At 43.3% G+C, this 15,142-nt stretch overlaps 1 protein-coding gene across 1 annotated transcript in view; it reads right to left on the bottom strand.

Moving 5' to 3' along the window:
• Positions 1 to 15,142, bottom strand: part of PCSK5 (proprotein convertase subtilisin/kexin type 5) — a 622,474-nt gene that overhangs the window by 71,463 nt on the left and 535,869 nt on the right. The window contains exons 25-26 of the mRNA XM_088464067.1: positions 6,568 to 6,610; positions 2,712 to 2,854 (exon numbers count right to left, since the gene is read on the bottom strand). Coding sequence (XP_088320193.1) covers positions 2,712 to 2,854; positions 6,568 to 6,610 — 186 coding nt within the window. The remainder of the gene's footprint in view (positions 1 to 2,711; positions 2,855 to 6,567; positions 6,611 to 15,142) is intronic.

The raw sequence follows: 15,142 nt of genomic DNA, 5'->3' as shown, positions 1-15,142 counted from the left end.
AAATGCGGGTGTCCCCTAGACCCAGCGTGCGAGTCCCCGCTGACAGACTTTACCCCACACCTCATGTAGGTGCGAGGTAAAATCTGCATGAGGCCGCCCTATTCGGCGCGCGAGTGGGTATAACACACTGATTCTCGTGGAATCAGTGTGTTCTCGCGCAGGAGTCCCGTTCTAATGACGCGGGGAAATAGCTATTTAATTGAATAGCTAATCCCCGCGTCACGGGACTTTTGCCTGACAATTAGACACGGGTGAAACCCAGCGGCTAATTGGATATGCCCCATAGTCCACAAATGCCTTAAATTTGGCGTTGTGAGGGAACGCAGACTTGTTCTCTATCAATTTGGAGGCTCTGGCACAGTAGTCCTAAATGGATAGTGAAAACCTGAGAATGAGGGGAGGAGCACAAGTCAACTTTTATGGCTATACAGGATACAAAATAGAGACTATGTCCAAGAAAGTGTGCTACAAGGCCCACCCATACTTGAGTTTACATGTGCATGGGTTAGTACAGTCTGAGTGAATTGGACAGCTACAGTAAGTAGTACACCTGAAATTTGGCTAACCGCAAACCACATCTATAGGGCATTTATGTAAGATCTGCAAGCGAACCCTGGATGTCCAACCATACAGAATAGACCTAGTAATATTTTGTTGAAGATTCTTCCGAGGGTATAGAAGAGATAACGATATTTATGCAACTTATGCAGTACATATACAGGCCGTTCCATCTCTCAATGGTCTCCATGAGTAGGGGAAATTATCCGAAAAATTTACATCTTGACCAAGTGGACGCTTATTTATTTTAGCTTATGTGACTGCCAGCATAAATTGTAATTACTCTTAAGGAGCATTGTCCTATTTATATTTAGTGAAAATATTTATTTCTTGGTATACTGTAGGTACAGTTTTTTTATATAGGGATGAAAGTCAGGTGTTCAGATTGGTGAGTGTAAGCAACATGTCATCAGCATATAACGTGAGTTTATGTACCTGGGACCAGCTCTAAGCCAGATAATTTTGTGTTGCTAGGAAAACTGGCAAACAGGGTCGACATAACTAGCACAAATAGTAAATGCAGCAGGGGACACCGCAGTCTCCTACTATTTATGATAGGAAACAAAGCCTTTTCCCAAAATCTGTGTGGTTATATAGAGACTGCTCCGTGTATTGTATGAACCATCCGTTGCACCCAAAGGTTTGCAGACTATGATGCATAAAGGCACAAACCACATGTTTTTCTGCAACCAAGTCCATGTACAGCTTACCTATGTGCTATATGAATCAGGTTGAGTTTTATCTGCCACTTGGCCCTCTTGGATAATCCCTATTTGATCTTGTTGAACTAAGGAAGTTATGTCTAGGCTCAATCATTAAGCTAAACTCTTAGTAACATTTTTTACATCTACTGTATGTTTAGTAATGGTATATGTCTATAACTAGCACAGAGGTACAGTTGTGTCCCTACATTAGGTTTATAGCAATACAGAAGAAAGATTGGAGACAATTATCTGTAACAAGAGGCACAGAAACCATGGGCTAGGAGAGGTTGATTGCATTGGATAGCTCCTCTGCTGTGACCTCTCTGCTAAGTATTTTTCTGATTGTTATAGAGTTAGGTATGGTAGATGACATGATTTCAAGTGAGAGATACACCTGAAATCATACAGATCTCTGCATATGCTGCTCTCAGCATAGCCTACCATTCTCCCTACACGTCTATAATGCACCCTCAGAAAACTTAGCCTATGCCCATTTAGCAACAAGTGGCGATGCCACTAAATTGTGTATGATGCGGAATCCTCGTAGTTGCGTACCCCCAGACAAGATGTAAACGTATATTATACAGCAATGAAGGAAATACATATTTGTTACCTATACATGTATTAGGTGACCTTCCTAAGCAATATTATTAGAATGACTTCATTACGTCCAGAGCATTCAGGTTCAAATTCGCAATTTAGCACTTTATTGCTCTGTGTGGGTGCGGGGTCACATTACTCTAAAAAGGGACAAAATCTCAATTTTTTTTTCCAGTATATCATTGATGTAGGTGCTTGTTTATTGCTAGCAGGCTTGCATATGCTAATAAGGTTGATGACTGTTTCGTTATGACTTCAGGCTATGTACTATAATTGACACAGGGCGCAGTGTGACTTTTATATACTTAAACTGGGCATTTTGATTCTTAGAGAGTATAACATGAGTGAATATAACTGGTTAGGCTGTGGGAATGGTGGGTCAGGGTTGGGGGAGGGTTAGGATACTTACCTAAATCTGTAGGGATTCTGTCTGTCGGGATGCTGATCACCTGGATCCAATACCCAAACCCTTTCTGGGGCCTGTATTTGGAACACCTATTAATCCTGAGCATGGAACCCATTTTCCATGGTGTCAGGTTTAACTTGCACCAAATATATACAGATTTAGGTTCATTTATTGCCAGTGCAAGAAAAAGTCCTTGCCGAAATGTTAGTGTGTGTGTGACCACTGTCTGTCTATACTGGACCGTGAATGCCTACTACATTGTCCTCATGTATACTGCTCGTCCAGAATGGTTCTTCACATTAGTTACACCTATCAACAGCCTTGTAACATTCATCTTACAGACCATTTATGTGCATGTTCACAAATTTGGCAATGGGGAAAAGACACCATCTTGACCACAACCATAGCTTACGTTGGTGGAATTGCTGGTGGGGTAACCTTACCTTTCAGATAGAAGCCTTTTTCACAATATAGACACTCATCTTCCGTGCAGCTCAGACACAAGGGCTCACATGGAAAGCAGCTCATTACTGAGTCTCTACCATAGGTCTTATTAGGGCACACTGCGTAACAGAAATTCTGATATCTGCGTGAAAACACATATTCTTGGTTTAATATGTTCTGCATGTACATGAGCTGGAACAACCTGCTCCATTTATTGTATGGTGTATTATACATTTTAGTGCAGGTATGTAAGAAAATGATTTGTGACCACATGCATGTACCTAGACTTGTGCAAGTGTACCTTTAGCTGTATGTCTGTTTACAATCTTAAACAACCATAGCGATGTTGACTTGATACAAAATTAAATTTGAGAAAGTCAGTCAGTGCACAGTGGTATAGTACAGGCTTCTATATAAATCATATCTCCGACACAGTTTTTATTGTGCCGATATTAATAGTCATGGGAATGTATTATATTGTATGAGTGTACTTGTACATTATAAAAGACACATGTTGTCACTTGAAATTTATACTTACTTACCTTTATCATTGTACTTATGTAATGTTAATAAGAGATTATAATGTTTTAATGTAGCTATAACATGAATTTTCCTAGCTTCTATTAATATGTTAGTATATCTGACTGCAGGCTTTAGAACCACTGCTTTTATCTCTGTCCTATAACCCATATATGTTCTACCAAACTCTTGTCAATCACATACTGGGCGGATGCATGAGGCATTGCACTAGCATCGTTGGTAACGCCGGTATGAATGACGATCCCCACAAAGGACCGCTCTGTCAGTAAGAGCGGCCCTTTGTGATGGAGGGACTTCCGGGTCTATGACCCAGAAGCCCCTCCAGCGTCCTTATGCCCATGTACAGGAGGACGCACGTGCCGCGGGGGGGTGCTGGGAGAGATCCGATTGGATCCCTCTATCAGCACTCAGCGGAGAGAAGCCCATAGGCTTCTATAGTGTAATGCCATCAGGAAGATGGAGTTATCTATCACAACCAAGTCCCGGAGTGCATCGCTAGAGGTTTGGAGAAATATTCACAGCACTGGCAAAGTAGTCATAGCCTGTTATTATCTGCATAGTTTATACACAGGGATACTTTAAAATGGTGTAAAACTGTGCTCTTATGCAGGGCCGGCCCTAGGCATAGGCATTATAGGCAAATGCCTAGGGGCAACAGGAAGGCCTAGGGGCATCCCAAGCTTAGGGCCAGATGTAGATTTTTTTCTCTTTGAGCTGGCATGGTGTAGTAACCAGGGCCAGTGAGGGGGCTAAACAGCAGCAGCATCACACAGGCAGGAAGTGTTTACTTTCGCTGAGGCAGCTGCTGCAGAGTGCAGAGGAGGACGGAAGGGGATCTAGCTGTGCAGAGGAGAAGCCAGGCAAGACCCACGGAGCTGCTGCTAGACCCTGCCCCACCACACAGCATAAAGGGAATAGCTGGATGAAGGGGAGGCAGACACATATGGGGAGTGGGGGCTGATGATATTGCTATGGGAGGGGGAGTCAAAGACATATGGGGAGGAGTAGGGGCTCAGGGAGCTGATGATAGTTACTGCTACGGAGGAATGGGAGACAGTTACATATGGGGAGTGGGGGCTGATGACTGCTATGTGTAGGGGGGAGATAAAGACATATGGGGAGTAGGTGGGATGTGGGGGTATGCCTGTGCTGTGAGCGATGGGTGCTAACTGCTGTGCTGGGTGAGGAGTGCTGTGCTGGCTGAGGGGTGATGGGTGCTGTGATCTGTTCTGTGCTGGGTGAGGAGTACTGTACTGGATGAGGGATGAAGGGTGCTGTGCTGTAATCTGTGCTGGGTGAGGGGTGCTGTGCTGTAATCTGTGCTGTGAGGAGCGCTGTGCTGTAATCTGTGCTGGGTGAGGGGTGCTGTGCTGTGAGGAGCGCTGTGCTGTAATCTGTGCTGTGAGGGGCGCTGTGCTGTAATCTGTGCTGGGTGAGGGGTGCTGTGCTGTAATCTGTGCTGTGAGGGGCGCTGTGCTGTAATCTGTGCTGGGTGAGGGGTGCTGTGCAGTAATCTGTGCTGTGAGGGGCGCTGTGCCGTAATCTGTGCTGTGAGGGGCGCTGTGCTGTAATCTGTTCTGTGTGACGGGTGCTGGGAGTGGGGTACTGTACTGGGTGAGGGGTGATGGGTGCTGTGCTGTAATCTGTGCTGGGCGAGAGGTGCTGTACTATAATTTGTGCTGTGGGTGGTGCTGTACTGGGAGAAGGGTACTGTACTGTACTGGGGGAGGTGTGATAGGTGCTGTGCTGTAATCTGTGCTGGGCGAGAGGTGCTGTACTATAATTTGTGCTGTGGGTGGTGCTGTACTGGGAGAAGGGTACTGTACTGTACTGGGTGAGGGGTGATGGGTGCTGTGCTGTAATCTGTGCTGGGCGAGAGGTGCTGTACTATAATTTGTGCTGTGGGTGGTGCTGTACTGGGAGAAGGGTACTGTACTGTACTGGGGGAGGTGTGATGGATCTGTGCTGTGAAGGGTGCTGTACTATAATTTGTGCTGTGAGGGGTGCTGTACTGGGAGAGGGGTGATGGGTGCTGTACTATAATTTGTGCTGTGAGGGGTGCTGTACTGGGAGAGGGGTACTGTACTGGGTGATGGGTGCTGTAGTGTAGTCTGTGCTGTGATAGGTGCTGCACTGGGCGAGGGATGCTGTGATGTAATCTATGCTGTCAGGGGTACTGTGCTAGGTGACAGGTGCTGTGATGGGTGAGGGGTGCTGTGCAATGAGGGAACAGGAGCGCTGTGAGGGGAGAATTTGCCCTGTAGAATGCCTTCTGAGGTGGGGGTATAATTAACTTTCCCCTAAAACCTGTTCCCTTTCTCTTTAGTTACAGCAGTGTGCTGAGAGGGGTGCTGTGAGGGGAGAACCTGGGATTTTCTGCTGGGGGCACCAGACAACATCTTGCCTAGGGCACCAAATTGGTTAGGGCCGGCTCTGCTCTTAAAAAGCCACATAAGTTTATTAAATAACCTGAGCACTATGCTTATGAGTAACGTCAAATTTTATTTAGTGTTTTCACAACATCTTTAGCCCTGAATTTCATATAACATTAAATGTGTTTTGGTACTTTAACCCACTGCAACTTGCTTTTTCTGCATGAAAATGTAAAGAGCAAACTATATTTTTAACATTGTAAAGTACTTTAGCACTCTTTCCTTTTCCCACAAATTGTAACCAAGCTTATAAAATTTTCTTGATAATCTAAAACTGGGTACACACTAGACAATATGTTGTCCAATCCCATGGATCGGAGCGAAATATGGGGTACATCGTTTAGTGTGTACCCATGATATGCACGCTCCCGTGGGTCACTAGCGGCATCCCCCATTGGTCCACTGCAGGGCTGACGGAAAGTCGCTAACGATGTCATGCTGCAGAATGCAGCATGGCCCGTCCCTTCCCCGTCGGACCCAGCATCAGCAAGTGTGTATGCACTTGCTGCATGCTAGGTCCCGTCAAGTGTGATATTGCGCTGGGTACACATCAGCTAATGTGTACCCAGCTTAACTTTTTAATTGTTCTGTATTATGCACATATGAGCAGCAAGAAAGAATACTGAGCCTTTCACTTTATTATATCTGCAACACTGGGATCACATACTGAGATAATTAATTTTTTTTAAACTCACTACGTCTTGATACTCTATAGTACAACCCTGATTCTGGATTCACATCAACCTACAGTAGTGTGCCTAGTGTGTAACCATTGCTCTGGCTAGGGTGTATGAGATGTAATATCAAGCTGCTTGTTTTGCAGTGCAACCGAAAACTGAAAACAACCCAATAGATTATATTGTAATAAAAGAGATGCACTTACATGTAATAACCATCCAGACAGGAGGTACACAGCTTAGGATCATCTAGAATGTAAAAAGATATCATTACAGTATTTGTGTAAATATGTTATTTGTCCAGGAGCAGCCAATATGGATCTGGCAAAGGAAAATTTTGTAAGTACAATTATTAATTGTGATTTATTGTCACAGAATTACCATTACATTATTGTGCATGAATGGGTTTAAAATAAATGTGCTACTTAAAAAAGTGAACTGGATGTGTAGGACAGGTGAAGGCCAGTAGCCACTGTATACTACATATAATAAATAAATGTAGCAGTTTACAGTATATACTCCAAATAGCGGTCTCCCAGACATGGACAAAATTAAAATGATTTACGTATGATTGTTATTGCTCAAAGCCCTACTTATAAATGCTGTCTTTTCAATCAAACTTGATGAATGCACCGAGGTTAAAGACGGTAGTAAACAAGCTGACACCGACTTTATCTGCATTGAATATATTAAGTCTAAAGACCAGAAACGTGTACAACATGTCCAATAAAAGACTTGTGCTAATCTTTCGTGAAGATGTTCATTGTATAAATATTTTATTCACTTTATTCACTCTACTTGTTAGTTAAGGTGAGTTATTTGTGGAACGCACATTACAAATATTTGTGAAACCAAATTATGGAACAGACCCCTATTGAGCTTAATAATGAAATAATATTCATTACATGACCCTTCAAAAGCCTTTAAGCTTGATCGAGGTGAGTTAGCCATCCTATAATTGTTATTACCCAGAGTATTTCAGTGATAAATGTAGAAGATACAGTCAGGTCCATAAATATTGGGACATTGACAGAATTTTCATATTTTGGCCTCTATTCACCACCACAATGGCTTTGAAATGAAACAAACAAGATGTGATTTAACTGCAGACTTTCAGATTTAATTTGAGGGTAATTACATCCAAATCAGGTGAACGGTGTAGGAATTACAACGGTTTCTATATGTGCCTCCCACTTTTTAAGGGGCCAAAAGTAATGGGACAAACTAAACAATCCTAAACCTAATTTTTACTTTTTAATACTTTATTGCAAATCCTTTGCAGGCAATTACAGCCTGAAGGCTGGAACGCATAGACATCACCAGACGCTGGGTTTCATCCCTGGTGATGCTCTGCCAGGCCACTACTGCAAATGTCTTCAGTTCTTGCTTGTTCTTGGGGCATTTTCCCTTCAGTTTTGTCTTCATCGAGTGAAATGCATGTTCAATCGGATTCAGGTCAGGGGATTGACTTGGCCATTGCATAACTTTCCACTTTTTAGCCTTAAAAAACTCTTTGTTTGCTTTTGCAGTATGCTTCGGGTCATTGTCCATCTGCACTGTGAAGCACCGTCCAGTGAGTTCTGAAGTATTTGACTGAATATGAGCATATAATATTGCCCGAAATACTTCAGAATTCATTCTGCTGCTTTTGTCAGCAGTCACATCAATAAATACAAGGGAACCAGTTCCATTGGCAGCCATACATGCCCACGCCATGACACTACCACCACCATGCTTCACTGATGAGGTGGTATGTTTTGGATCATGAGCAGTTCCTTTCCTTCTCTTCTCTTCCCATCACTCTGGTACAAGTTGATCTTTGTCTCATCTGTACATAGGATGTTGTTCCAGAACTGTAATGGCTTTTTTAGATGTTGTTTGGCAAACTCTAATCTGGTCTTCCTGTTTTTGTGGCTCACCAATGGTTTACATCTTGTGGTGAACCCTCTATATTCACTCTTATGAAGTCTTCTCTTGATTGTTGACTTTGACACATATACATCTACCTCCTGGAGAGTGTTCTTGATTTGGCCAACTGTTGTGAAGGGGTTTTTCTTCACCAGGGAAATAATTCTTTTGTCATCCACCACAGTTTTTTTCCGTGGTCTTCAGGGTCTTTTGGTGTTGCTGAGCTCTCCGGTGCGTTCTTTCTTTTTAAGAATGTTCCAAACAGTTGATTTGGCCGCACCTAATGTTTTTGCTATCTCTCTGATGGGTTTGTTTTGATTTTTCAGCCTAATGATGGCTTGCTTCACTGATAGTGACAGCTCTTTGGATCTCATATTGAGAGTTGATAGCAACTGATTCCAAATGCAAATGTCACACCTAGAATCAACTCCAGACCTTTTACCTGCTTAATTGATAATGAAATAACGAGGGAATAGCTCACACCTGTCCATGAAATAGCTTTTGAGTTGATAGTCCCATTACTTTTGGTCCCTTAAAAAGTGGGAGGCACATATTGAAACCATTGTAATTCCTACACCGTTCACCCGATTTGGATGTAATTACCCTCAAATTAAATCTGAAAGTCTGCAGTTAAAGCACATCTTGTTTGTTTCATTTCAAAACCATTGTGGTGGTGAATAGAGGCCAAAATCTGAAAATTCTGTCAATGTCCCAATATTTATGGACCTGACTGTATATAGATATATAAAGCATATTCAATGTGCTTGTACTGTATGACTACAGCACATCCTGGTTTTCCAGGATAATCATTATGCCGATGATTTTCTTACTTCTCGTACCTTGAGACTGTTTTATTAGAATTGTGTTTCAGTTAAAACTGAACAAAGTAAATGACTAATGTATTCTGGTTTATTGTTGTTGAAAACTATGCATGGCTCTGACAGCTGCCCTACACCAGCAAGTTACTGGACTTAGAAATCAGACTCCACTGGACATGTCAAGTCGGAGATAGCAACTAAGACAAGATGACCTTCATTGCTTACAAAAAGTGCCAAAATAAAAAAAAAACATTTCTAAAATAAACAATCTGCTGCAGGAATATTGTTTAAAAAGTGTTTTCAGATGTGACAGTATTCTATTGATACAGTAGGAAATATTGTTTTTGCAATTAAAATGCCTTCCTCATTCTCAGATCATAACAGTTATGTATACAACATTTGCAGCAATTTCTAACCAAGTACATGCAAATAGAATGCATAATCAAGTGTGAATTGGTAACTTAATGTGCACTAGAAATGTAGTGGCCTCATATTGCTGGCAAGAAAAAATCATCAGCAGACAGGGCCAAATTGGCATGAATAGAGACATGCATGTGTTGCTGAGTAGTGTCCACTGATATGACCACAGTCATAATGAAAGAATGTGACTACCCCTAACTCTTCTTTCCCCTTCAAACACATGAGCAATGCTGCACACACAAATGTAAAGTGCACAAGACTCTCCCTTCACAAGCAGAGCCGTTTGAAGGGAATCGATATGATATCCCGACTGCCGCCGGGCCGGGAGTTCGAATCCCATCAGCGGCAGCCTGACAAAAAGCAGAGCCCGGCAGCGGAAGCCCGACAGCGCTGGAAATCCTGATCGTGGTAAGGTAAGTATCTACTAATCTAACCTAACCCCCCTAACCCTAACCTTCCTTAGGGGTGCCTATCCCTAGCCTCCCCCCCTGTGCCTAACCCTAATCCCCCTCTAAGTGCCTAACCCCCCCTTCCCCACTGGGGGTGCCTAATCCTAACCATCCCTCCCCCTAGCCTAACCCTAACCCTCCCGGGGGGTTGCCTAACCCTAAGTCCCCCCCCCGGGTGCCCTAAACCTAACCCTCACCCCCCCGGCTGTCCGCTCGCAGCGCCCAGCATCCGCTCGATCGGGATGCCGGGCGCCGGTCTCCCGGCGTCGGGGAAATGAGCGGCGTCTAGATATAGACGCCGGTCATTTATCCCACAGTGGGATAAAGCAGTCGAGGTTCCGGCAGCCGGCTTCCCAAATGTATAACGTTTGAAGTGGGATGTACACTACTGCTGGTGTGTTAAGCCCTGTTGCTTCTTATCTGTAACCTGGAATGTTGGGGCTTTTTTTTAGAAAAGGTATTTGTACTACTCACCTCCTGGAAAGCTGAGAAACAAGTGAACACTAAGGTCTCCCCAACCAGCCCAGGATTACATCAATAGCACCCATGTTTAAAAGTAGGCTTTGTTGCATTGAGACAGCCCAAGACTAAATTAATATTATTCATATTTAATAAAAATTTAGATTTCCCAACCTCAACATTAAATTAATAGCATTTGCATTCAATAAATAGGTCTATACTCTCCATCCAACCTAACATCAAGTTAATATTAATAGCACATTTTTTCAATGAACTCCATGTCACATTTAATAAAGAGCCTCCACATTACATTAACAACTTATTAGCCAGTTCCCAAGTAACACTTATTAGCCAGTTCCCAAGTAACAATATTTCTGCCACACCAGACAACAGCAGTCTCAGCACCAACCACATATGGGGGGAAGTTAGGGTAGGCAAGAGAAAGTGATGTGAATTAATGAAAAAACTGTTGTCATTAATGCTGCATAGTGTAGCTGGAGATAATTAGGAGTAAATTTACTAAGCTGAGAATTTGGGAGAGTTTCGGCATTTTTTCCCACTCTCAAATTTACTAATATCAAACTCGTGAGAGAGATCTCCTTTGCTATGGGAAATACTGGAGAGTTAGCAAACTGTCTTCAATTCACCATCGGCAAAACTCGAGAACCTTTTCACTAGTGAAGATAGGATTCTGGAATTTACCAAGCACAGAGTTTCTAAACTCTCATGAGATGGGAAAACTCTCCTGTAAAATCTCGTGAAAAAAATACACCTGCCTGTGATCTGAGAGTTTGGCAGAAACATACACAGATCACTGTGATTCATGTATGTTTCTGCCTGTAAATATAGCAAAAAACATTAAATATCAGAATAAAAATGACATAGGGTCCCCCACCTAAAGCCTAACCAGCCCCAGGCTTGCCAGCCAGTCCTGGTTTCTAAAACTACAAGGAACAAAATGTGTAGGGTTCCACCATAATTTAGAAACACCAGGCTCCAGGGGCAGTCCTGATTTTAAATATAGGGGATAAAAAATTGCGTAGGGTCCCCCCTATATTTAAAACCAGCACCAGACCCAAAATGGCCGGGCTGTAATGCCACAGCCTGGAGGCCCTTTCACCGGGCTCCGGGGCCAAAGCATTATCAGCCCAAGTCGGTCAGGCCAAGCTGGGGATCTCAGGGGAGGTGGGGACCCCCCCAAGAAGGGGTCCCTCTCCCCGAAACCCCAGGCTTGGACTGAAGCCGGGGCTCTTCCCCACACCCCTGGAGCATTGGGTATGGGGAATAATGTAAAGAATAGAAGTAAACTATTGTATTTTACAGTGGGACTACAGGTGCCAGCATGCATGCCTTTTGGCACTTGTGGAACTACAAGTGCCAGTAGACGATCGGCACCTGTACCCCCACTGTAAAATAAATAGCTAAAGAAAGACAAAACACACACACCGTGATTAGTAAAGCTTTATTACATACACCTACCCATTCACACATACTTACCTATACCAGATGCTTCTGTCCTCTTCTCCAGTAGAATCCTTAATGACTGGCCCTGCAAAAAAAATTGCATACTCACCTATATCCTGGCGCTGGTCTCCGCAGTAATCCATGGACTTTGCATTAAAAAAAAAACAAGTTTCCTGATCCACACACCCGGTATCAGTATGTGTGTTGCCACACATACTGATATCTCCCGAATGCCAGCTGCCGGGACTGCACAGGCTTTGCACGTCCCACCAGCCAATCAGCGGCCGCTAACTGTAGAGCAGCCGCTGATGATCTCCAGCTACTGACAGTTCCCACAGAATTCTTGGGTGTATATTTACTAGGGATGAGCATGTTCAGTTCTCAGAGAACCGAATCCCCCCGAATTTCGGGGATCCAGGGAGACCCGAGCCAAGCTCGGATCTCCCTGCTTGCCCCGGATCCATCACCCATAACAGTAAGTAAGTGCACTATTGGTGTATCCAACCCACACTGTATAACACACTGTGGGCCTGATTCAGACCCGGACGCTATTTGCGGCCACTCGCTCTCAAAAAGGGGCCGGATATTTAAATTGAGCGCTCGCTCTTTGCGGTGTGAGGACGCCTCTATGTCTGTGTGAGCGTCCGCTAAATGCACTCGCTATTTTTTCAAGACGCCCCTTTGCCATTCGCAAATCACGTCATCTCCTGTTTTTATTAGATTAATCGGGAACATCGAACGGCATCTGAACTGCTCGCAGCGCTTGAGGTAGGAATTACTTCCCGCAATCACTGCGAGCAGTTCAGGCTAAAAGACAACCAAGCGACGTGATCGATGACGCTCCTTTGCTAATTATGCACTCCCATTAAACGCCCTTTTGACCGTTGGGCACGCCTGCGTTCGCACAACCACTCCCCCGTTTTCAAGCACCTTCCCCCATTACCACCCACAAACGGTACATTCTGTCACTCAAAATAGCAGCCCCTCTGTGTTTTATGAGCGCACGATTTCCGACCACAATGACTGGTTTGCGCATGCGCATTGCGAACCATACGCATGCGCAGTTGTGCGACCATCGCTCAGAGCGAGCGTGCGGACGCTTACGAGTGGGTCTGAATCAGGCCCCGTATCCGTGTTGGAAATTGGAAGCAGCCCACTGTGTCGCTTAGCTTAGTAAGCCAGCTAGCTGGATGCAACCTTTTGGCCTTAACTAGATGAAAAAAATAATATTGTGAGGTGGTCAAAATTGATTGGAAATGACTGGAAATAAATGTTATTGAGGTTAATAATACTATAGGAACAAAAACAGGCCTATTTTATGTGATTTTAGCTGTTTTTATGATATTTTAAGTAAAAATCCAGATCCAAAACCAAAACCAAAAAACAAAACACCAAGGAAAAAAAATCCAAAACCAGATTCAGATCCAAAACCAGGGGAGATCCAGATCCAAAACCAAAACATGAGGGTCAGCGCACATCTCTAAAACAGTATTTACTAAAGTGAGCGTTTTTAGAAATGGAGATGTTGCCCATAACAACCAATCAGATTCTAGATATTATTTTCTAGAAGGTGCTAGTAAAATGTTAAGTAGAATCTGATTGCTTGCTATGGGCAACATCTCCATTTCTAAAAACTCTCACTTTAGTAAATATATCCATCGGAATCTATCAGCTGAAGACATCTAATCTCATACACCACTCAGACATAGAAGGAGGCTATGGGGACTGACAATTAATGAAAATCATTGCCTTAGCAGCTTATAATGGGTCATAGTAGGGACTTATAGCGAGCTTCTGACCTGTGAAGAAGATTTAATGACCAAAAGTAAATCTTCCTGTAGAATCAGTTTATAAGTGGCAATTACTTGTGTTATTTAGGGTGTTTGAAATACAAACAAGAGACTGTAATGATTTATTGTTATTTATTGAAAATAATTTCTAGTAATTATTTTATAAACACCCCCCCTCCAAATGGGTTCTTTATTTTTCTAATTGGTGTATATGTGTCTTGTTGGGGCAAGAGTAGGATAACAGGCTCATTGCTCCTAAATTCTAGATGCTTATGAGTGATCCAGAGTAGACCCATGTACACTCCATTTTCTTGAGAACAATTGAAGACAGCTTGGGTAAAGGCACCACCAGAAAGGAGAGTCATCCATATAAGCTACTAATGTGCAATGCTGTAACCCTATCACAAATCCAGTAAGAGAAAGAAACAGGTGAGCAGGTGTTACATCAACATCACTACAATTGCCACGGTCTACCAAGCCAGCTGTAAGTGATGTCCCACTTGACTCTGCCCACTGCTTTGTGCATCACATCCAGTATCTATACCAGTCCATTTTGGCAAAGCTCAACTGTAGTTCTGTCCTAGGAGGAAGTAGATCCCCTCTGATCATGGACAAGCTATCTTGGCCAGGCTTGGTTGGGGGCTATGGGGGCATCTGCTTCCCGGACTGGTGCATATTGGGCCACCTTTAGCTGGTCATTGAACACACTTTTTTTTCACCCTGCTGGGTAGCCCGCTGCATGTATAGCCATTCTGTCTGACTGCCTGTAGTTCCTGTCCTTTGGTCTTTAGGTGCAATGTAAATAATAGTAATTCTGGCTCCCTCTTCTCTGAAGCATTGTGATAATCAACTAATGATAGCCCAATTATGTCAAGGGAGATTAGCCAGAAGGAGGAGCTAGCCAATGGAGGAAAATGCTACATTGCATGCAAAAGGTTTCAGGAGGCATGAGAGCAGCCCTAAGGTAATTAAACTAATGCAGTGGGTATTACTCATTCTCTCATCATCTCCTGTCTCACCTTCTGCTTTCTGCTATCTGGCTTTTCCATTAAGCCCATGTTATATGATGTGGCAATATACTGTAGCTTCCACACATCACCTACAAAGCCCTAAACAATGACACCCCTTCATACATCTCTAATTTAATTTCAAAATATTCACACTCCTACAGTATTATTTTTGCCTTACCCAGTAACCTCTCTCAGTCCTGCCTACAATAATTCTCCTGTGTTACAAACAACTTATTCCATTTCCTACCATGCCTGGTCAGACTCTCCCATAGCCTTCAAATATTTAAACAATGTCTAAAAAACCATCTCTGTATTAGCGTTTACCCTACTCCCACCTGTAGTACCCACACTGGTACACACTCACAACTGTTCCAATCTCCATCAGAGCCACACTCACTCCTCTTATCTAAGTTTTGTTCCTATTATGCTGTGAGCTCTCTCATGAGCAGGTTTCATGTCTGCA

Source organism: Taudactylus pleione, unplaced genomic scaffold, assembly GCF_031769625.1.
Source record: "Taudactylus pleione unplaced genomic scaffold, aTauple2 ptg001573l, whole genome shotgun sequence".
NCBI lineage: Eukaryota > Metazoa > Chordata > Amphibia > Anura > Myobatrachidae > Taudactylus > Taudactylus pleione.
The sequence above is the reverse complement of the archived record's forward strand: the minus strand, read 5'-3'. Positions and strand labels throughout refer to the sequence as shown.